Source organism: Pseudoliparis swirei, chromosome 9 (assembly GCF_029220125.1).
Source record: "Pseudoliparis swirei isolate HS2019 ecotype Mariana Trench chromosome 9, NWPU_hadal_v1, whole genome shotgun sequence".
NCBI lineage: Eukaryota > Metazoa > Chordata > Actinopteri > Perciformes > Liparidae > Pseudoliparis > Pseudoliparis swirei.
The window spans coordinates 20,407,610-20,430,209 of NC_079396.1; the positions used below are offsets into that span (position 1 = coordinate 20,407,610).

Consider the following 22,600-nt stretch of genomic DNA (forward strand, 5'->3'; position numbering starts at 1 on the left):
ACTAGTTGAGCCGTTTAGAAGGATGACAGGGGAAATCTTTCCACGGGAAGGTGGAGGTAGACCCGGGGGACACTCTGTGGCTCCGTGGGGCTTTGTTGCAAAGGTGTAGCTCCACAGAACAGGGGGATGTGGAGAAGTATTGTCCAGATAGAAATATGAGGTTGAGTATTATGGGGAGTATTTATTTCAGAACCGTGGACAGAAGCAGCCGGTGGGTGCAGTACCGGTGAGAGGCGACAGGGGGCGTTCACTCACAGTAAATAGAGAGACACTGTGATTGAGTCCAGGTGCAAGTAATGTTTGTAATGTTACCGGTTATTATCTCACACCACGGCATCATTTTAGGCTTTATAAAGCGATGGCCACGAGAAAAAAATAACACCATGAGCAGTATTAAGGAACATTTTATGCCTTTATTGGGTTTTTTTAGACCCACTTTTGCAAGATAAATGTATTATGACGATACAAATAAACATTCTTTCTATACGTAGTTTGACAGTAAAACACACAGGATCATACTAAACCATCTCAGAGAAAACAGAGGGATGGACTTTAAAAAGTGATTGGTTTCTGAGGGATAATGCAGTAATTATTATTATTATTATTATTATTAATAATAATAATAAATATTATTATCATCATAATCCTTCTAATAGTTATGATAATAACTACTGAACAAAGCTGCTGGGTGAGGCAAGACCATATTAGGAGAAACTGTGCAACAAAAAGTGGCATTAGATTTTGTTGAGCATCTTTAGTTCACAAATTATATAAGCACACACACACGCTGTTCTTTGTATTGATAGTCACAGCTGACACATAATTTACTCGCTGTACCCAGAATACCCGTTCTCCAAGATGAAACCTCACAGAAGTCTCATTTGTCTAGCTGCCTCGCAGCCATTACAAAACTAAATATGTGCATACACATGTAAATTCTACGCCAACAGGAATAGTTTATTGTTTCGGGTAATACACTCATTTGTTTTCTTGCTAAGAATTACATGAAGACATCAATGCCCACTCACTGCACCTGGCCAAGAAACAGTCGGCACAGCGCATACAATATCAAATCATTCGTTCTTCAGTTGATCTTCTCTTCTTACTCTCTGCGCCAAGGCAAACAATCACAATTAACAAAATGTCAAACAATTTCATCAATATATTGCTCTTGCTTGAATGTTAAACAATCTAAATGGATTAATATGCACATTTAATAATTGCATATTCAACCCATCACAGGGAAGAGTAACCCTTGATACAGACAATGTTGCATGAGATGCTGGAGGTGCAAACAAGAGGTTTGTCACAAACACTCACTCGAAGATAAATAAATAAATAGACTAAATAAATAATAAACTCACAGTATTCAGCCCCTGAGGTAAAAGTACATAGTGCACCTACTCTTGACACCACTGTAGAGACCAGTAGCTCCACATCCTGGTCCTCCTGATATGTGCTGGAATGGCGGGCGTCCTCGCTACTCTCTGATGTGACTCACGGTGTGTTGCTCTACTGAAACTGGCCTTTTGACCCCTGATGCTGCTGATGCTGCTGACTTCCATCCTTCGGAGGTCACTGACTGGGGTCTTCTGCAAAGGGAATAGCTGAAGAAAACAAGAAGGGGAAACAAGTTATTTTTTCAGGTTTCTGTGGCAATATCCTGTTAATCCATGAGATTAATATAATAATAATAATAATACAAATACTATTGTATTGTAGGGAAGTACGAATTCACGAGGGCCCTTTAAGGAAAGGGGCGTAGCCCTGGTGACGGGGCACAAAGACGTATGGCACCACAGAAGCATGTTTCAGTTCAGCAAATATGAGTCAGCTTTTACTCAAAATATTACATTTCTGGTCTATTGACATTTTTCACAGCAAACATTTTTGGCTTGTCAGAGTAGGAAAAGCACCGGTGTGATTAATAACCTTCAGATGAGTCTATTGTTTGTCAAGACTGACACATCATCTACTTATTATAAACCATTGTAGCTATGCTTTGGTGCCTCATTTGCTATATTCGACCAGTTACGTAAAGGAATACTAATATATAAAACACACAAAAATGGAAGGATTTCTATCTGTTTCAAGAGGCCTTTTTTATATAAAAATATTGATTGCAGCCATTTAACTCAAACTCAATCAGATTCACTTACGGCTCTGAAACTGCTGTGCTGTATATCTGGTGAGGAGGATCCCCAAACCCTCCATTAGAGCGAGTAAAATCCCCCCCCATCATGGCAGATGCCCATCATAGTTAACGGTCCACCTGGAGCAAAACACAGAACTGATTGAATCCCATTTAATTAGACGGGATCAGGTCATTGTGATAAATGGGCCTCCTCTTACTGCATGCTGCCAGAATGGCCCCAGTAAGTGCACCACTTGTTATGGAGTTCCAAGGATCCTCTTTCCCTCTCAAGCGAACTAACCCACAGTCGATTGTGGAGAAGAGCCCTCATCCATACAGCAAAGCTGCCTAAAAAAACACCAAAAAACAAACCAATGAGTGCTTGCTCGTCTGGTTTAATAGTTAGATTTTAGTTTTAGATAAAGTAAATGTTTCAACAGGCTCTGGCTCCCAAAGTAATCAAACTATTCTACAGGTAAATTATTTAATATACAGGACTGTCTCAGAAAATTAGAATATTGTGATAAAGTTCTTTATTTTCTGTAATGCAATTAAAAAAACAAAAATGGCATGCATTCTGGATTCATTACAAATCAACTGAAATATTGCAAGCCTTTTATTCTTATAATATTGCTGATTATGGCTTACAGCTTAAGAAAACTCTAAAATCCTATCTCATAAAATTTTAATATTTCCTCAGACCAAGTAAAAAAAAAGATTTATAACAGCTGAGTGTTTGTCAAGGCTCAGGAAACCCTTGCAGGTGTTTCGAGTTAATTAGACAATTCAAGTGATTTGTTTAATACCATACTAGTATACTTTTTCATGATATTCTAATATTTAGAGATAGGATATTTGAGTTTTCTTAAGCTGTAAGCCATAATCAGCAATATTATAAGAATAAAAGGCTTGCAATATTTCAGTTGATTTGTAATGAATCCAGAATGCATGACATTTTTGTTTTTTTAATTGCATTACAGAAAATAAAGAACTTCATCACAATATTCTAATTTTCTGAGACAGTCCTGTACACAGGGAGGGATAATATTTAACTCTAGCATATGCCGTACGCATATTATGACTCCAAGAGCGACAATAAAGGAAACAAGCAATGGTTACAAAAGAAGACGTCCTCACCTCCAATCTGAGGAGCTCTTATTCTCACTGCATTTGCGCTTCCTCTCAGTCTGTGTGCGGCACCCTGACACATTAGAGCACTGTTAAATGCTGCCTTTAAAAACTCTGATGAGAGTTGAAGCACATGCTGATAATTATTCCGATGTGGTGAACTCACTGCAGGGGCATTACGAAAGCCTGTGATCGCCTGGAACACCCATGGTGAAAGCACCTCCACAGTCATCCACTATTCTCCAGGGACTGCAGGAGTGCATCAATAAGACAGGGAAAGACAATGGTAAGACAAGATAAAGTATGTTATGTCAAAACATAGACATAGGCGTTGTAACATATTACATTTTCAGCAATCCAAAGCTACACATGTAACCACACACACTTGCCATTCGAAACAGTTCACCGTTTAGATACAATTGCTACCAACAGAATTCACAAATTGCTTCTGCAATTATGTTGTTCGTTATTTGAGCAGCTCCATCCAGATGTTTCTTAACCTTTTGTGGCACAATCATAGGTATGCTGAAACAGTTAGCTGAGAGAACAGAAAAATAATCTACCACTAATTAAATGATTGATCACTATAATTGGTATTCTTCAGTATGTTCTGACATTTTATAGACTGGTAAGAAATGTATCTAAAAAAGAATGAGCACATAAAACTATAAAAACTGTTGTTAATTGCAGTCCTACACAGTGAGTTAAATGCATATTATCATACAACTGTAGCCTAATATGCACAGAATAATGTTGATACTATACCAATTTTAAACATTTTGTTTATTATTTTCTCTGCTTATTTCGGTCAAACACGAAAGGCTTCATCTTATCTTATCTTATAATGTATTATAAGCTAATTCTGGCAAAAACCCTGCATATGCAAGTCATATTTTAGCCCTGGTCCCTGTCCTGGGAGCTGTTCCAGGATATATCTTTAGTTGATGAATACTGTAGTCTCTCTCTCTTTATTAGTAAGTGGAGGCTAGTTCAAATCCACACATTTAAACTGAGCTCCACAGTGAGTCACATGTGTAAATTGTATTTCGTGGTGTATGTATCTCTGTGTGCCATTCTCAAAAGGACACATCCATGTGAGAGGTTGCAGCTCAGCTCAGTAGCTCAGTCATTTCATTTGCTCTGCACTCATACACACACTTTGCTTTTTGCACTCTGTCTATATTTAATATTTTTGTATTTGATTTGTCAGTGTTGTTGTGTGTTGTGTATGCATGTGTGTTGTATATTTACATATATATTTTGTTTTGTATTTTACTTTTATTTTACTTGTATACTTCTATATCTTTCATCCCTGTTTCTTATATTTTGTGTTTTGTTTTTTATTCTTGTGTGTTGCTGCTACTGTCACGACAAATTTCCCCTTGGGGATTAATAAAGTATATATCTATCTATCTATCTATCTAGCTGCGTGTCCCTGAACGCAGCTTTATCTCTGTATATCCCCGAGTCTCCACTAAGCTAGCCGGCTAACGCACAGAGCCTCTCCGTTTACTCTCACGACAACTTCAACATGACGTGGGGAAGCAAAGCAGTGTCCGAGGCGAACGTTGTTGAATACGCAACGACAAAGGAAATGTTCTTGAATACTAATCTCACCAAGGTTCACGCTCATATTCCTCCATGTTTGTTGTCGTGAAGATAGCGGTGCTACGTCATCATTGTGCGCGCCGTGTGCCGTTGAGGAAAGTCGTGTCTCCTCGAAGAGGCGATTGTCTTAAAAAGAGAAAGGTAACGTTGTATTAAGTTTCATCCATTCAGTTGTTTTTGTACGTTAAGGTGTTAGTGTAGTTTTGGGGTATTTACGAAGATTTCAGGTGAGCGGGTTAATTGTATATTTAATCATCCAGTTGCTTACACTGGTGTCTCCGAGCGCGGGGGGTGCACTTATTTAATGAAAATACATGTTATATCGTGCTTAAAGAGGTTAATTTAAAAATGCTCATTGTTTATTTTATCTTTTATAGAATACCGTTTGTAAAAACCCGAGCAACCAAAGGTTTTCGAGCAGCAGTAGCCATAATGACCTCACGCGCTGAAATGACTGGTGGAGACTTCTCGGCCACTCAGATTTCAACCCCGATCCAAAGACGCATTACTTTATCTTTATGTCCATAATACTGACTTTAATAACTAATATTACATTAAAGTACAGTTTCATTTTTTATTTAAAAGATAATGATTCCGATCAATCACCGCACAACACCAATAATGGCACATTACAAATGTAAAATAAAGCTTACATACTTTATTCTTAAAGTCCTGTAAGCAAAAGAAAATATTTCAAATAAAATAATACATCCATCCATTCCATTACCCAAACCGCTTATCAGGGTCGCGGGGCGCTGGAGCCGATCCCAGTCGACATTGGGCGAAGGTCGGGTTTACAACCTGGACAGGGCGCCACTCCATCTCAGGGCACATATACAGGACTGTCTCAGAAAATTAGAATATTGTGATGAAGTTCTTTATTTTCTGTAATGCAATTAAAAAAACAAAAATGTCATGCATTCTGGATTCATTACGAATCAACTGAAATATTGCAAGCCTTTTATTCTGATTTATTGCTGATTATGGCTTACAGCTTAAGAAAACTCAAATATCCTATCTCTAAATATTAGAATATCATGAAAAAGTATACTAGTAGGGTATTAAACAAATCACTTGAATTGTCTAATTAACTCGAAACACCTGCAAGGGTTTCCTGAGCCTTGACAAACACTCAGCTGTTATAAATCTTTTTTTTTACTTGGTCTGAGGAAATATTAAAATTTTATGAGATAGGATTTTAGAGTTTTCTTAAGCTGTAAACCATAATCAGCAATATTAAAAGAATAAAAGGCTTGCAATATTTCAGTTGATTTGTAATGAATCCAGAATGCATGACATTTTTGTTTTTTTAATTGCATTACAGAAAATAAATAACTTTATCACAATATTCTAATTTTCTGAGACAGTCCTGTAGAGACAGACAACCATTCATGCCCAGAGGGAACCCACGCTGCCACGGGGAGAACATGCACACTCCACGCAGAAGGACGACCCAGACTGGGATCTGAACCCGGGCTCTCTTGCTGTGAGGCGACAGTTCTAGCCACGACACCACCGTGCAAACACATTCAAAGTATAAAGTATCACCAACTTTATTCGTCATAGTTCAGGATAATGGGCCGGTTCATCGTATTTCAGGAGTGGCCCATTGTGGGAAAGTCCACCATTATATTGTACATCCATAAAAAGGTACGCTAAGACAGCTACAGGGAATAGGACATGTGTCTAAGAACATCATAAAACGGCACTAAGATGGAAAATTGTCAATCATCAATAAATAAGTAAAAATAAAGCTCTGTTTTCTTTTAAGAATAATTGTTTTGAACGGTGGCCATTATCTGTGTGTCTCTGCTTCCAGCTGTTGAAGTTAGTGGATGATGTTTTGCTGTCTTATTGCATCATTGTCATCATCATCATCATAAATGAATCCTCCCGTCATCTGTTGCAGGATGCCTCTACCTGCAGCACTGCTGGCCCGCTTGGCCAAGAGAGGGATTGTTAAACCGTCAGACCAAGGTAATAATAAACAATTAACAGGAAACGTTTTTGACTTTTTTTTAAATTTTTCATGTGTCACGTAACAATGTTTCTCCTCCAATTCATCCAGAGGCAGATGAGGAGATTATTGCTGAAGATTACGATGACAACAATGTGGATTATGAAGCTACGAGAGTGGAGAGTCTTCCCCCAAACTGGTATAAAGTGTTTGACACTGCTTGGTACGTATGCACTTCTACAACATTCTGACAACAGATTACACAGGAATGTCCATTTATTCTGGCACTGACATCATTTATTTAAAAAGGATATTTTGGGATTTTATATCTTAATAATGACCTGGTTTTATTAGATTACTTTGCCATAAGGTCTTATTTAAATGTGTCTGCATACATTTAATATTATTCACTCTGCTATGTTTATGCTTTACATTGGAAATGAGTCTTATTGCTTCATGGTTTATTTCTTCTTGATTATTCTACTACTTGGCTACACTATGTTGAGTTGCAGTGTACTTTTATCATCACATCAAATAAATTAAATGAATACATTTCCTAATATTATTGTATAACCATAACTATTTATTTCTTTTTGTGCGAATTCAACCATTTTAATGAATGTTTCCGTCGATCCACAGTGGTCTTCCTTATTACTGGAATGTGGAGACAGAATTGGTGGCCTGGCTGTCCCCAAACGACCCAACTGCAGTGGTAACAAAACCTGCCAAGAAAATTAGAGGTATGGCATTTAGAAGCCCCTGAAACATAACGTTTTGATGACACGGCACATTTTGACGATCTGCACTGCAATCGTATCACAATGGAAATCTGTTTCCATGTATCTCTGATGTATCATTGCAGGTCGGACCATCGCTTGGCAAATAATCAGAAATTGCACATTGTTTGTGGTTTATTTTGTGACTATTGCCTTTTATTTTTTATATCGTTCAGCCGAGGTAGCAGATGAAAAAATTGAGAGGCCGTTTGAGAAGCTAGAGAGAGAGCGGGAGCGGGAAAGAGAAAAAGAGCGGGAAAAGGAACGGGAACGGGAAAGAGACCGAGACCGAGAGAGGGACGAGGGGAGGGACAGAGACAGGAGAAAGCCGAGGAGAGAGGAGGCAGCGCCGTACAGTAAGAACAAAAGAGGTAACGTGCACATCTGCATCCTACGACACACGCGTTCACAAATGAATGGTTCTCGTTTACATGAAGGTATGTTACATAATTATTTTTCTTTCAGGGAAAAAAGATGATGAGATGGACCCCATGGATCCAAGTGCTTACTCTGATGCCCCAAGGTACAGTAATAAGTCACGATGGAACAAGCTCTGGGTCCTTTTGTTCCATTACAAAAACTCTGGATCCTACAATTCCCACAATGCAATTGAATGCATCTTTTAGATATTTCCTGTCTGAACCGCCACATAGTCAGAGTTGTACTGAACATGTCCAGTAAACTGATTTTGATGTTAGAATTGGTGAAGTGCCCTTTTTAAGGGTATGAGCCGAGTGTATACAACTATTTATTTAAGCAAATGTCGTTTTGTTTTCAGAGGCTCGTGGTCAACTGGCCTGCCCAAGCGTAATGAAGCCAAGACGGGTGCAGACACTACGGCGGCCGGGCCCCTGTTCCAGCAGCGGCCCTACCCCAGTCCAGGGGCCGTGCTTCGGGCTAACGCAGCTAACCAAACACCCAAAGAGTAAGCCGAGCTCCCAGGAAACAGACACAGCTGTACAGTTCTTCTTTCTTTTGCTGGAACAGACTGATGCCTTCGGGTTTCTTTTCATTCTGAAACATGTTTCATGTCAGAAATTGAGTGCTGAGCTTTTACACCTCCAGTGCTTTCATTCTCTTCTCAAACATGTAGAAATGTTGTAAATACTTTTTTCTGACCTAAAGATTTACCTTGTTATTGATGCCATTAGTGGACTTTATGTGATAATAAATCTAATGATTACTGTGATAATGACTCATTGCAGCTGTTCTTTGTGGATTGACGTAGATCTTGTAATAATCTGCACAAATACAATTCTTTACAATATTTTATTACAAAAAAAATCAACGCTTTAAAATCCATTACTTTTGAATATACCACAAAAACAACATTTCAGATGGGCGGAAGGACATTGCATTTTAATCAGCGGTCTTCTGCTCCCACATACTGACAAATGGTGTCGTAATCCAGAGTGAACAATTTCTCGTCGTGTCCGTCGAGCTGGACCGTCGCCCGGCATTTGTTCTTGTCCCGTTGGAGAATTCGGCCGACCTGAACAAACAATCGCACACCGATTAGTCACGGCACAAACCTGAGCCTGCATCCTGCAGGAAAGACGATCCTTCGCTTACCTGTCCTTTGTGCTCGCCCAGTACAACCATTATAGAATCATTCTCGCTTTTAGGAATGATGGTTTCCAGCATGTTCTGCTTCACATCTGCCCTCAAAATAAGAAACCGTGGGTTCGTCAAACATTTTTATAGCAATTACAGAAGCAACATTCAGGGATGGTGGTCAGCCGATATTAAATGTTACTAATGTATTTGTGAAATCCGTCATGAAGGAACTGATAAACTAACACGAGAGGACGCCAATGACTCACCGTCTATCAGTCTGCCCTCGTCGGTTCGACACACACAGATAGCTGGTGCCAGAACATCCTCCACACACATCTAAAAGGAAACAAGACTAATGTTAACGGCTAAAATAAGAACCCAACATGTTTTTAAACATTGCAGCTAAATATATATATATAGTGGGATATCTCATTGCTTTTCTGTGACTGGACCGCATTACTGGCAACATTTTAATGGTATGTTTTGACCATTCCTATTTCAGTGGTGATTTATTCATCAAAAAATATTTTTTTTAAATATCCACGTCATAAAATTAAATATATGAATAAATTAACATTTTTATATTTATATATATTTTACCTGGTGAGTTCCATCATTTCAAACAATTCCCTGGTCTAAAAACACTTGATTCTAACATTTGAATTAAATGACCCAAAGGATGCGTGAGTAGTTTAATACAAAAAAAGGGGCTGTGAAGATGATGCAATATGTAGGTGGCGTACCTTTGAGTTGTAGTACCTGCCCCCCTTGAAAGATTTGTCTATAAAGCGAACTTTCAAGTCCCTCTGGAGCCAGGAGGGGGGAGCCGGTGGTCGTCGGGCCTCTTTCACTGGCGGTTTCTCTCTGAGGAAAGAAACATTTTCAGTGTACTGTATTTACTCTAAAAATAAAAAAATAACCAACAAACGAAAATGAGAATTAGTGCGGTAAAAATAATGTATGAACTGAAATTCTCAATAAGAATCATCTTATGCTTGAAGGGTACCTGTCTTGACTGGATTCTCGGTGTTTCCTCTTCCTCTCGTCGGTTCCTCTGTCTCTTTCTGAAGACTTGTGTTTCACCTCATCACCATTACTTTGCCTCTCTTTCTCCTCCCGCCTCTCCTTCTCTTTCTCCTTCTCCTTCTCCTTCTCTTTCTCTTTCTCCTTCTCTTTCTCCTTCTCTTTCTCTTTCTCCTTGTGGGTTTTACTGAGGCGACCTGATTCAAGAAGAAAAAAAACTGGTTAGCATGGTGTCCAGTTAAATGTGGCAAACAAGCCAACAGAGACTGCAGTGTTGTGACTCTGCATGTTTACGTTTTTACTCTTAACAGCTTAGAGAACCAAAAATAAAAGCTGTGGCTGATTCGCTATTTTGTTTGTTTTTCCTTCATGAAGGCTAAAATGTCACCCGACTAGAGGATCAACCTCTGAAGGCCAGTCGAGCCTCACAACTAATGCTTCAAACTATAATTGGTTTAATTATACTTTAATCTGCCAGTTGTTTTCTCAATGATAGAAATAGAAAATAAGACCATCAAAGTACGTAATTTAAGTTGCTTGTTTTTTTCTACAAAAGTCACAAATTGAAAGATAATTCAATTTACTTACATAGAACACTAAGAAAAAAAGAAAATATTCACATTTGAGAAATAAGAACCAGTGAGGTTTTTTTGGCTTTTTTTGCTTAGAAAATACATTGTATAAAAATTGGTTATTAACACTTTGGCACAGAAATAGTTCGACACACAACAGCCGGCCACTTAACCCTTGTGTTGCTTTCGGGTCAATTTGACCCGATTCAATGTTTAACCCTCCTGTTACCTTTATATTTACGAACATATTTTACCCTTGAGGTCAATATGACCCCAGCTATTAAAATCTCCAGAAAATTATTAGAATTAATATTGTTTTCCAAGTTTAAGTGTGAGGTACTTTATGTTTGTTTGTTGACTCCCGAAAGAACACCGAAATTAAACATTGAATCGGGTCAAATTGACCCGAAGGCGACAGGAGGGTTAAATATTGAATCGGGTCAAAATGACCCAAAGGCAACACAAGGGTTAAGATGTGATCCTTCAACTGGAAACTTCTATCATATCATATTGCTACGGTCATCCCGCATTACTGGTTATAATACAAATGCATCAAAATGAAAAGTGGGAAGAGAGATTTTTGGAAATAAAAAACAGACACAAAGCAAGGCATCCAGATCATTTCCCAGAAACGTTAAACTTTTCTATTTTCTTTGTTGAGAGTTACTTACTGAGGTCTTTGCAGTTTTTGTCGTATTCCTTGCGCCCAACCAGTTTAATAGCATACTGGCTGATTGTCGCCGACCTGCCCCCAATGGCCAGCTTCACCACAACCCGAGCGTTGTCTGCATCAATGCCTTCAATCTGCAGCACATGAAAGAAGGTTTTGACAACTCATCTAAGAGAAAACAACAAATAGAAATAAAACAGGTAGTTGGACTATTCCTTGTTTCTGTACCAGGAGTTAACTGCGTGTCAACAGTCGATGCATATGGGTGCAAACACATTTCAGATCAGCGCTACCTTGCCATACAGTTCTTTATGCGCCCCTGATTCCACCAGCACGCAGCCGCCTGGACCCATCACGAGTTCATCTTCCTCCTTCGCCTTCTCATCGCCTGGCTTGGGGGGGCGCTTGTGTCTGGTGGGCTCCAGGTCCTTGATCGCCGAACGATCGGCTCCAAGACCCAAACCTTTTGGACGGAGCTCGTGTTCTATCGGCACCACGTGTCTGAGTAGATGGGGAGCGACAGAATTAATTTAATGAATAAAGAGATGGACATGTGCAGGATGTGAAAGTGGCTGGAGGTGCACACGGCTCGTCTTGTATTTTAAATTGAGGCTACTTGAGTTACAGAAAAGGATGGAGAAAGCAATGCCATTTGTCCTGAAATGAGTGGTTTTATACAATTGTCGTTACTAATTTATAGCAGGTTAATGTGGAAAAACACTTTACTAGTTGAATCAATATTGAAAATGGAAATACAGTCAAAGTCCTGATCAGTATTCATCGAGAGCGGCAACGCTCATTTAAATTATAGATTAGTCCGTTGATTGTTTTGTTTTTTCGAGTAATTGATTCATTGTTATATTAATAATTGTTAGTAGATGAAATGTATATAAATTGTGAAAAGTGCTCATGGTTGAATCGCTTTGGATAAAAGCGTCAGCTAAATGACATGTAATGTGCTCATTGCACGTTACGAGTGCACAAGGAGAGTTCTTCAAATATCTTGTTTGGTCCAAATTACATTCCAAATCTAAAGATATTCAAACATTTCTCAGATATAAAACTGAAAAAATAAGCAAATCCTCACATTTAAGAAGCTGAAACTACAGACTGTTCAGCATATTTAGCTTGATTGGACGACGTGAAAGTTAAGCATAACGTTACATTCGGAGTAATCGTGGTAAAGTAAGGCGTCAATGAACTACTCACTGTTTAAAGGTGTGTCCAATGCCTTCCTCTTTATTCCAGCCCATCCCTTTCAGCATCGCGAGTCCATAAGCTGCAACAGGAATGCTCTCATAGTCTGCCTCTGTTGACTGACGAACACATACAGGGATGTCATCTTTTTGAAAATCAAGAGACATTTAAATGCTCAAACGACCCAAGAAAAGAAGAAGACTCCACCGTCTGCATTTCTATGTTTATCAGAGCTAAACGAGGGGCTTATGTGATCTGTGAAGTCTGAACAACTGACGGAGACGAGCGGTTTTGAATGCAAGTCTCCGTCAGCCTTTCAGATATTCAAATTTCAATCCGAGTCAAAGTAGCCATTCTATCAATTTTTTTGTACCGTCAAGTGTTTTCCAATGCTCATTGAAATGCCTCTTGCATCCATCATTGAGATCTTAAAGTGATCTTCACACCGGATCCCAGAAGAAATTACCAATTGACGAGGGGCATGCAAGTCATTTCTTTCTCAAGCGATTCATATGCAAACCCTAGCCGGCAACAGTAGAACGCTTGCATAAAAATATGAAAGAAATGTATGCGTGTGTATGTAGAATCATTGATTAAACACTTAATTCAAATAATTACTCTGTTAAACCCTTGAATCATCCAATCTCCCTCTCCTCTTCAAATTCTGTTGTCGGGGGGTACCATCTATGACTTCACTGCATTTCCCCTGGCACTTAACGAATAATACATCCACTACACTACAAATACACTATTTTGTGTCCACTATAATTGCAATGGAAAGACCCTGATGAGATTATACGGGAATAACAAAGACGCAAATGAGAAAACTGTCCAAACACTTCTCTTCAACCGGGGTATTAGATATAGATCTTAATCGTGCAAGCACAGAGTAGAACAACATGCTGCGCTGTGCCGCTGTTTCCGTCACACAAAGGTTGTACGCCTTGTTTTTTTATGTTATTGAACAGTCGCCTCGCTAACTTCACTCTTGTGTTTGGTCTCCATACTTACAGATTCCGGGCGTAGATCCACCTTCACGTGGTCTCCATCCTCAAAGCCGTCCGGCACTTTGTTTTGCATCAACAGGGGGATGGCGAGGTTCAGGTTGATGTCTGACTGAGGGCCGTTTTGCCACAGCTCAAGCTGCCTCCGAGAGTCTACGAGGCGGAGTTAGAGATGCACAAGGAGCTTTGCATGAGGGGTTATGATCACCTGGGCCTTCCACCCCCCCCACACACACACACATATTATGAGAGAGGGCGAGTGCAATCACTGGCACCGACAACTCACTGGCAACTCACTGGCACCTCAGTGGCAAGTCTGTGGCAAGTGCCACAGACTTGCATAGATAATGTATTTTTTTAGACTTACTTAAAATATGCAATACGATATTGCTGTACAATACTGCTGTACTATATTGAATATTGTTTTGCTACTACTACGTTTCACTTCGTAATATATAACACTTATATACCATGATATGTATAATGTACCCGCCTTTCTTTAATAATAAAAAATATATAATTAATTTTTTTACCATGTCATACTGTTATACCTCCATGAAATTCTCCTTGGAGGAGATGCCACTGTTAGTCTAAAGTGTAAGCACTGGCACTCAGTGACACTTGCCAGCAGTTGCCAGCAGTTGCCAGCAGATGCCACTACTAGTCAAAAAGTGCCACTACTAGTTAAAAAGTGCCACTACTAGTCAAAAAGTGCCAGCAGACGGAGGGTCGGCGCGGTGACGAGTCTGCGACGATTTAGTGACAAGCTTCACTGAAGTGCCCGGACAGCGGAAGAAATCACTTTCATGATCACAGAATGGAGGAGCTGCGGTTTAGCTAGATTGATAGATAGATAGATAGCTAAAATAGCTAGATACACAGATGGATATATATATATATATATATATATAATTAGTGTCTTTTTGTAGACACTTACTTACAATATGCGATAGTGCTGTACATTACTGCTGTACTATATTTAATATTGTTTTGCTTCTACTACGTTTCACTTCGTAATATATTGTAGCGACCCTGTGAAGTGGCTGTCAATCAAAGTGTGGCACCGTGCATGCTGGTCGAGGGGGCGTGCCTGTGATTGGCGGAGTAGAGGGAGGCGGGTTAACCTGTCGGAAAACGGGAGTTAAGGGTGGTTGACGGAACCGTTGTTGTTGACTTTCGACCTGCTAAGCTGAGAGGAACACGCTGTCTGTGTTGGTGGATGCCCAATAAAGGGAGGATTAATAACGCCGTCCCGTCTCCGTGTCATCAGTGCCATAACGTCCGAGACGTTACAATATCATGGTATATAAGTGTAATAGATTACGAAGTGAAACGTAGTAGTAGCAAAACAATATTAAATATAGTACAGCAGTAATGTACAGCACTATCTTATTGCATATTGTCAGTAGTGTCTAAAAGACACTAATTAATATATATATATATTAATTAGTGTCTTTTATATATATACACACACATCCATCTGTGTATCTAGCTATTTTAGCTATCTATCTATCTAGCTAAACCGCAGTTCCTCCATTTTGTGATCATGAAAGTGATTTCTTCCGCTGTCCGGGCACTTCAGTGAAGCTTGTCACTAAATCGTCGCAGACTCGTCACTGCGGCCGACCCTCCGTCTGCTGGCACTTTTTGACTAGTAGTGGCACTTTAACTAGTAGTGGCACTTTTGACTAGTAGTGGCATCTGCTGGCAACTGCTGGCAAGTGGCAAGTGTCACTGGCAACTGCTGGCAACTACTGGCAAGTGCCACTGAGTGCCAGCGTCGCTAGGGGGATCTCGCCCCTACTGCATATTATAGTGCACTGTACATACCTTCAATGAGCTCCTTGACAGCCTGAGATTCCACAGAGTCATTTTCTTCGGGGATTTTGGGCGTTTTGCCCCCGCTCGCCTCGCCCTCGACCTGGGCCGCCCGGTCCGGTCTGTGCCAGCGGTTCTTCTGGATCAGAGGGATGATGAGCTCTTTGGGCTTGTCGGACGGTTTTGTACTGCAACACAAGAGTGAAGTTAGCGAGGCGAATGTTCAATAACATTAAAAAAAACAAGGCGTACAACCTTTGTAACGTCACTATCTACTTCACACGTATATTCATTTGACTGTTAGCCATCAGAAGGAGGAATTAACACGCTAACCGTGACGCTAATAACAATAGCGTTATATTAAATGATACCGGTACGTTAGCGTTAGCATTAGCATACGAAGCCCACCTTTGCAATTCTTTTCCGTCAATTCCAATCAAATAATCTTTGTCATCTTTCTTAATCACGTCACCAGTCGTAGGTTTAAATTTGCTAACTGTTTTAGTGAAACCAAACGACACCGCCGCGGGTTTTCTTTCTTCTTGGTCCCCAGAAGGAGCAGACATGGGAGAATCTGCTTCCTCCCCGTGCGACGCCATCATCGTTTGTAACCAACAGAAATAAGAGAAAGGAGCTCTGGTAGTTGTAGTTTTGTTTAGACTTGTTCTCGTTCGGATTTGGAGGAATACTTCAATTCCCATCATGCATCAGAATTAAAGGTACAATGACCTGCTAGTTTAGTGTGACAATACAGTTTGCATATATATATATATATATATATATATATATATATATATATATATATATAATAGATACGATATAATATTATATATATATATATATAATATTATATATAATAGATACGATATAATATATATATATATAATAGTCGTATTAGTGCTGGTCAAAGATGAGCAAATCTAATCGATTAATCTATGGTTTTTCTGTGATTAACAGCGATTAATTGCATTATGCGCATGTTTAATGTTATTAGAACAATATAACAACAGCAAGTTAACATACAGTATATAAATATGTTTTATTATTTCTTCTGAACAGGTACCAGAAGAAACTTGTGTCTTTTATCAGGGAACAGCACACAGTCTCTGTTCAGTATGGGGGTCCCTGTTAGAGTGAGGTAAAGGGGTCTTGCACAAACAAAAGTATACGCAGCTGGAAGTGCAGGGGACTTGTTAGTGTGTTAAGGATGTGTTCAATTAAATACAGATAATACATTTCGTATATGTATGTAACTATGACAGATTTTTCGGAAATCTATCTATCTTTCCCTGCCTGTCTGTCTATCTAATAATATATGTGATAATATTTGTGTTCTTGACACAACTTAATGAAATGACACTTTGTGGATTGCCTTTTAAAAACTGTAAATGCAATATGGTATGAATAATATTAATATAATTCATGATATAATGCTAAGTATTCATTTGTTGCGTAATGTTGTCCAGTTAATTTCTTTATATATATATAACTGCATATAGAAAATAAGTCTTCAAAACACGCGTTTTTATCTGGTTCTCACGCCTTTAAGGCCTGGTTATAACTCGTAAGCGAAAAGTGATGCTGCTGATGCAGGTACACCGTGTGAGAATAATAAAGGGGCGGTACTTTGAACTCTTTTCATTCCCTCCCCTCTGTGCTCCTTAACTTCCCCAAATAACCTTCTCATTTGTCTTTTTTCCTTCAAAAGTGCCCTTTAGGGGAGCACGATCATCAACCCGAGCTCACGCCCGGTCTGCTTTTATCTAATCCCATCTGATATTCGGCAACTGACGCTCCGCGCGCGCTGAAAGCCTGGCGCGTGCAGTTCAATGACACCTCTACCCGGTCAACTCGAGAGCGGCAGCGACGTGTGTCTTGTTTTCTGGATCGCTGCAATGCACGTGTCTCGGTAATTATTCAACCTGCACGATCTGCCAAACGAAGACGAGTCCGATGGCTTAGAGAAGGAGAAAGGGAACATGAAGGTAAGAAAGTCCATGTCCAGTGGACTTGACACTCGTCACAACAAGTTCAACAGCACGCTGCATCTATATCCATCCTCCACGCTGATGTTGCATAGCAGTGCAGCAGCTGCTGCATTTGTAAACGGCCGATGTCAGATTTGCCCGAGTGTGTGTGTGTGTGTGTGTGTGTGTGTGTATGTGTGTGCATATGAGTATTTTTCCCTCTCCCCCCTTTCTCTCTCTCCTCTCTCTCTCTCTCTCTCTCTCTCTCTCTCTCTCTCTCTCTCTCTCTCTCTCTCTCTCAATAAGATCACCACGGCTCTCGGAGCATCACTGTCCCAATATCCCGTCAGCCGAGCACATCGCCCCTGACTTTCTCTGGGATACGGTGGGACCGACCACATTACTGCCTTCCCACACTGCTTTAAAACAACAAATTAAATCACACACAGGGCTGCTGCTGCTCTTGAAACATCTCGCATTTATTTAAGTCCTATTATTTAACCTCAGTCGGGTCGATGTATATAGACGCGTTCAAACGGATCATCTTTGAAAGGCTGAACTGCTTGAAAAGAATGTGTGTGTGTCAACGCCAAAGCAGGTCAGTATTTTCCCTAAATAGAGGAATATGATAATCTGTGTGTGTGTGTGTGTGTGAGAGAGTGAGAGAGAGAGAGAGAGAGAGAGAGAGGGTGTGGATGAGGGTGTGTGTGCATGTAAACTATCGCCAGTGTGTGTGTATAAGAACAATGTGGGTTTGTGATGATGGTGGCAGATAAGAATCCTTTTGAAATTAAGTTTACCTCATTTTACCGGCATGGTGTGTGTGTGTGTGCGTGTGCACGCGCGCATGTGTGTTGAATCATGATTAGGTTTTAGAAAGTTTATTGAGATCTTTTTGTGTTAAATGTTTGTTTGTTTCCACTGTTTCCATCCCGTGCTCCAGAGATGGTCTCAATGTGAACACAAGCCCATGTTCGTTGCTCCTCGAGCTTACGAACTAACCTGGCTTGCGAAATGTACTTTGTATTTTACAGTCAGGTGTGTGTGAAAACATGTGTGCAGTGTGCCTTAATTACAGCTGTGTGTGTGTGTTGTTGTTGCTGTTTATTTAGGGTGTGTCCCTGCTCAATATAGAGGCGCTTGTTTTGAAGTGATGGCTGTTTGACCCTTATTGCTGTGCATTACTCTGGATTTGGAGAACAGTCAAGGTTAAGCCGTTGTAATGAAATCATGAATTGGTTGGGAGGCAAGGAGACACCCATGTGCTGTTCGAGACTGTCCACACATCCGCACGCTGCTCCGGTCCTCACGCTGTTTGCTTGCCCCCTCAAAGCACAGCAATGTAGCTCAGCCCAGCCGGGCGGGTTCCTTCTGTGTTCGTCCTCATTTGATTCTAGTTCTCAGCCCAAGTTTGAGCCACCGGCAAGTGCAAAAGCATGTCGAAGAACACGTCGGCGAAGGAACACGACTCTGCTCTCAGGATGAAGCGAGGTGCATTTCTCCTCCTGTCGTCGTCATGCACGTCACCTGGGAGTCGTTGATTGTCTAATTATGAAGCTCCTGTGTCCTTCGGCATCATGCATATTCATGCCGCTGTCTTAAGGTGTGGTAAGAACAAAGTGTGCATTTGTGTGTGTGTGTGTGTGGGTGTGAGCTGTGTGTCTGTGTGTGGAAGGCAGTTTACCCTTGACAGGGCAGGGCTACGCAGGCATATTCTCCCATCTGTGGTCCAAACCTTTGCTCCCAGCCACTGCATTTGGATTCTGCAGTTGTAGCGTTCACTATTCTTAGTACTCAACAGTTCATGTGGAGTCTGATGTGAAATTTCAACAACATTCCCATGCTTGCACTGCGGCTCGTGTCCCTGGCTCCGTGCATCGTGATTCAGTTTGGATTGGATAAGACGGTGTTAAGTGGTTAGACTCTGAATGAGGAGGCAAATCAATAACCAATCGATGATAGTTTGTGGAGTTACAATTTACACAGTGCCATATTTTGAAATGTCAAGACGGCAATGAATCCATGTATCCGAGAGTCAGATCGGACTTGGACAACTGGGATCAATATCAGGTGGTGAGACAGGCAGCAGGAGCAGGCGAGGGTCACCTTCACCCATCCCCGCTGAATCAGCACTATCTTACATGCACACACACACACACACACAACTTGAAAGGCCTGCTTAGGTTACCAAACTGCGACTTCACAGAAATGCTCATTATAGAGAACTCGACCACTTCCTCATGAATAATTCATTTTGTTATTATGATTTCAGCCACTCTTTCATAAGGTTACTGCACCCACGACTGTGTTTATTCTTCTGTTTTATTCCATTTCCCTTCAAAACCGCCGCTGGCAGATTGAGTGAGAGGACCTGTTGTCATCCAGCGGTGATCCTCAAGAAGAGCAGTGTGTACACAACACGCCCCGCTAATGTGCCCCCTGTCTTGACCTTGAGAACATGGGATGTCCATTTTTCATTCCTTGTTTTCTCATCAGCTTTTTCATGTCTTGACTTTGTATACGGAGATCTGTTTCTGTGAGTGTGTACCCCACCCTGTACGTCAGAGGAAGATATTTCGTGTTTTTGTTGTCGTTTTTTTTCCCAACCCACAAGCATTTAATCTTTTATTTTTAAATCTGCCACTGCTGTCTGTGTTGTGTTGAGCACTCCCGTGCCCTATATTTGGAAGTGAGTGAGCATCGTGTCGAAGCTTTAGTGCGCCCCACGTTGCTCGCACAGTTTGTTGGAAGTGTTCGGTGGGAGAGGTCAGGGCACAGATGTCAGATAAGAACGTTCTTTTCCACCGGTCTTATCTTATTTAATGGCACCAGTTGTTTCAGAAGATATTTGGGATTAGGAGCTGTGTGCTTCACTTTAGGTTGGAGTGAAGAGATTAACTTAATGCTTGATATGTTGGATTGGTTCAAATTAAGGGTTTGTTGTCCTCACTAGAGGGCTAACTTGAAATCATCATTGGAAATGCATGAAAGTTTAATGATGTTAAGATTGGATTTAAAATTATTCTGATAATTAATTAATAAATGTAGTCATTCTTTAAACATACATTTGAACTTTTACTGGTTCCAGCTCCTCAGTTTTTTTCCTCTTTTGTGACAGTAAACTAGACGTCAGCTTTAGCTTTAAAACGTTAAGAGATTAACTTAATGCTTGAAATGTTGGATTGGTTCAAATTAAGGGTTTGTTGTCCTCACTAGAGGGCTAACTTGAAATCATCATTGGAAATGCATGAAAGTTTAATGATGTTAAGATTGGATTTAAAATTATTCTGATAATTAATTAATAAATGCAGTCATTCATTAAACATACATTTGAACTTTTACTGGTTCCAGCTCCTCAGTTTTTTTTCTCTTTTGTGACAGTAAACTAGACGTCAGCTTTGGTTTTAAAACGTTCTTGTTGGACATGTTTTCCAATCGTAAATGTTTTAGATTCTTCTTTTTATTAACCTAATTAATCAATCGTGAAAGTAGTCATTCGCTGCAATCCTAGTACAATGCTTTCCCATGAGATAATGTTTCTGCAATTAATTATTCAATTATCGGTTATTTTTCTTGTCATAAGTTGTCATGAAATAGGGAGGATAAGTCAGATGATAGTTGTCTATCTTTGGGCTTTGGACTTGTTGGAAAAGAAAAAGGCAGTTGCTGTCTGAGAAGTTGGAATCAAGTTTTTATAGACTTATAGATCAAGAAGGAAGATTAGCAAACTCTTTTTTTGTTGAATGATTACAATAATGACTCAGCAAATAACAAAATCCCTGTTAGCGTTTTAATTTAATTCACACTAACATGAATACATAATGTACTGATGATTGCTCTCTTACAGTGTGATGTAACTTACCTTTAGTGATGCAGTAACAGGGCATGCGGTCACTTTATTATGTAACTATCAGTCGTTCCGACTTCTGTCTGCTTATCCAGACTTATAAAGAACCTTGAGTTGTTGCACTTGCAGAGACAAATGGAGCCATTCGGCATGCCGGTCACACTCTGGCTGACAAAACACGCAGCCGGTCCATCAATATTCTCCAAAATTCACATTTAGGAAAGACAACTCTTTGCTCTCCTGAATCTTCCGTGAGCGTGCATCCAATACCAAATAAGCTTGTATAAAATCATAGAGCCTTCTAGCTGAGCTAATTCAACAGGCTGATTTCAATCTGAGTGGGAACCGAGTGTGGCCGAGAGAGGCCGCAATGGCTCCACCAAATCAAACCAACGGAAGCTTTTACGATCGCCGCTGTTCAGTGACATAAACATTTACTGCGAGTTGAATTAGAGCAACATCTCACGACAGAAGCGGATCCTGGGTAAAGTTTCCTATCTTTTCCCGAAGTTTCACGAACTCTGCTGTGGTCAAAGCCGATTATGTCAGAGAGCGAGCGACCAGCTGAGAGGCGGCTTTGATTGGGATGAGGGCCGGCATCGAGATAGACATCAGGAACATTGGGGAGCATCACGAGAGCTGACAGTCACAGCTTTCACCACAAAGCCTCGCTGATGCCACTGATACAGGGTGTGTGGGTGTTTGGGTGTGTGTGTGGGGGGGGGGGGGGGGGGGGATTGGAATAGGTGTTGAGCTGCAGAAGTGAAGAAGTGATGGGTAAAGGCGTGCGGATGTGTGTTAAAATACTGCTTCAAACGGAAGGGCGTTCACGTTGGACTTCACCCTGCTGGATAAATCTGTTGAGACAAGTTTGTGTTGTTTTCTTATTCTCCGCAACAACAAAGCAGCTTTCTTCCAAGCAATTAAATTATTCACTCGTCTTAATTGATGTGTTTTGCCCATGACCTTTTTCCTCCTGAAGGTCTTCCGAGACGCTCTCCACTCCAATGTCAAGTGCTATTCCCTCATGTCCTTGATTCCTTGCTTTAAGTTGACTTTGAGTTATTGAGCTCCATGGCAAAGCTCATCTGTGTAACTTTAATAAAGTAAGACCCTCGAGATCCGACCTGAAATAACAGTTTACTAGTCTGTCCTGTAAAGAAAATGTTTCGCTCATGACTATGCGCTAATATGGCTATTTATAGGGGTCATTTTAACATGATCACTGTTGCGTAATAAGGTACTATTACAGAGCAACAATTAGGATGTCAAATTTGTTGAGATGAAGCTTAAACTACAGTATGTCTCTCTTTTAGAGGGACATGTAATTATTGTGTTAAAA

At 40.3% G+C, this 22,600-nt stretch overlaps 3 protein-coding genes and 1 pseudogene across 8 annotated transcripts in view; 2 read left to right on the forward strand and 2 right to left on the reverse strand.

Moving 5' to 3' along the window:
- Positions 1 to 408: 408 nt before the first annotated feature.
- LOC130199700 (mitochondrial import inner membrane translocase subunit Tim17-B-like) lies at positions 409 to 4,911 on the reverse strand (annotated as a pseudogene).
- A 6-nt stretch (positions 4,912 to 4,917) lies between these two features.
- pqbp1 (polyglutamine binding protein 1) lies at positions 4,918 to 14,150 on the forward strand. 2 transcript variants are annotated; one of them, XM_056423418.1, is made up of 8 exons: positions 4,918 to 5,011; positions 6,780 to 6,847; positions 6,939 to 7,050; positions 7,467 to 7,567; positions 7,780 to 7,974; positions 8,069 to 8,126; positions 8,382 to 8,528; positions 13,636 to 14,150. In XM_056423418.1, exons 2-8 carry the CDS (start codon positions 6,781 to 6,783, stop codon positions 13,646 to 13,648), a joined length of 693 nt encoding a protein of 230 aa, XP_056279393.1. In that variant the 5' UTR covers positions 4,918 to 5,011; position 6,780; the 3' UTR covers positions 13,649 to 14,150. The 2 variants fall into 2 exon arrangements, with proteins under 2 accessions (XP_056279393.1, XP_056279394.1); XM_056423419.1 differs by lacking the exon at positions 13,636 to 14,150 and having other exon boundaries at positions 4,919 to 5,011; positions 8,382 to 8,798.
- Positions 8,854 to 16,058, reverse strand: gpkow (G patch domain and KOW motifs). The gene is made up of 11 exons (XM_056423416.1): positions 15,853 to 16,058; positions 15,457 to 15,632; positions 13,634 to 13,779; positions 12,635 to 12,741; positions 11,719 to 11,926; positions 11,427 to 11,559; positions 10,167 to 10,380; positions 9,904 to 10,024; positions 9,427 to 9,496; positions 9,176 to 9,261; positions 8,854 to 9,095 (listed from the first exon to the last, which is right to left on the reverse strand). Exons 1-11 carry the CDS (start codon positions 16,044 to 16,046, stop codon positions 8,967 to 8,969), a joined length of 1,584 nt encoding a protein of 527 aa, XP_056279391.1. The 5' UTR covers positions 16,047 to 16,058; the 3' UTR covers positions 8,854 to 8,966.
- A 1,203-nt stretch (positions 16,059 to 17,261) lies between these two features.
- The window catches only part of LOC130200095 (membrane-associated guanylate kinase, WW and PDZ domain-containing protein 3), a 42,060-nt gene continuing 36,721 nt past the window's right edge, over positions 17,262 to 22,600 (forward strand). For 4 of the 5 annotated variants that reach the window (XM_056424067.1, XM_056424069.1, XM_056424070.1 and 1 more), the window contains exon 1: positions 18,942 to 19,014. In XM_056424067.1, the coding sequence (XP_056280042.1) occupies positions 18,989 to 19,014 (26 nt within the window). In that variant the 5' untranslated portion in view covers positions 18,942 to 18,988. Of the gene's footprint in view, positions 17,430 to 18,941; positions 19,015 to 22,600 lie in introns of those variants that run through there. The other variant, XM_056424068.1, reaches the window with a different exon arrangement.

Excerpts from the sequence above, each read along its gene's own strand:
- pqbp1 (XM_056423418.1), top strand. The coding sequence starts at position 6,781 with ATGCCTCTACCTGCAGCACTGCTGGCCCGCTTGGCCAAGAGAGGGATT. Across the intron at positions 7,051-7,466 it reads AAAGTGTTTGACACTGCTTG|TGGTCTTCCTTATTACTGGA; the intron begins GTACGTATGCAC and ends GTCGATCCACAG. Across the intron at positions 7,975-8,068 it reads GTACAGTAAGAACAAAAGAG|GGAAAAAAGATGATGAGATG; the intron begins GTAACGTGCACA and ends TTTTTCTTTCAG.
- gpkow (XM_056423416.1), bottom strand. The coding sequence starts at position 16,046 with ATGATGGCGTCGCACGGGGAGGAAGCAGATTCTCCCATGTCTGCTCCT. Across the intron at positions 15,633-15,852 it reads GACGGAAAAGAATTGCAAAG|TACAAAACCGTCCGACAAGC; the intron begins GTGGGCTTCGTA and ends CTTGTGTTGCAG. Across the intron at positions 10,381-11,426 it reads CAAAAACTGCAAAGACCTCA|GTCGCCTCAGTAAAACCCAC; the intron begins GTAAGTAACTCT and ends TTCTTGAATCAG.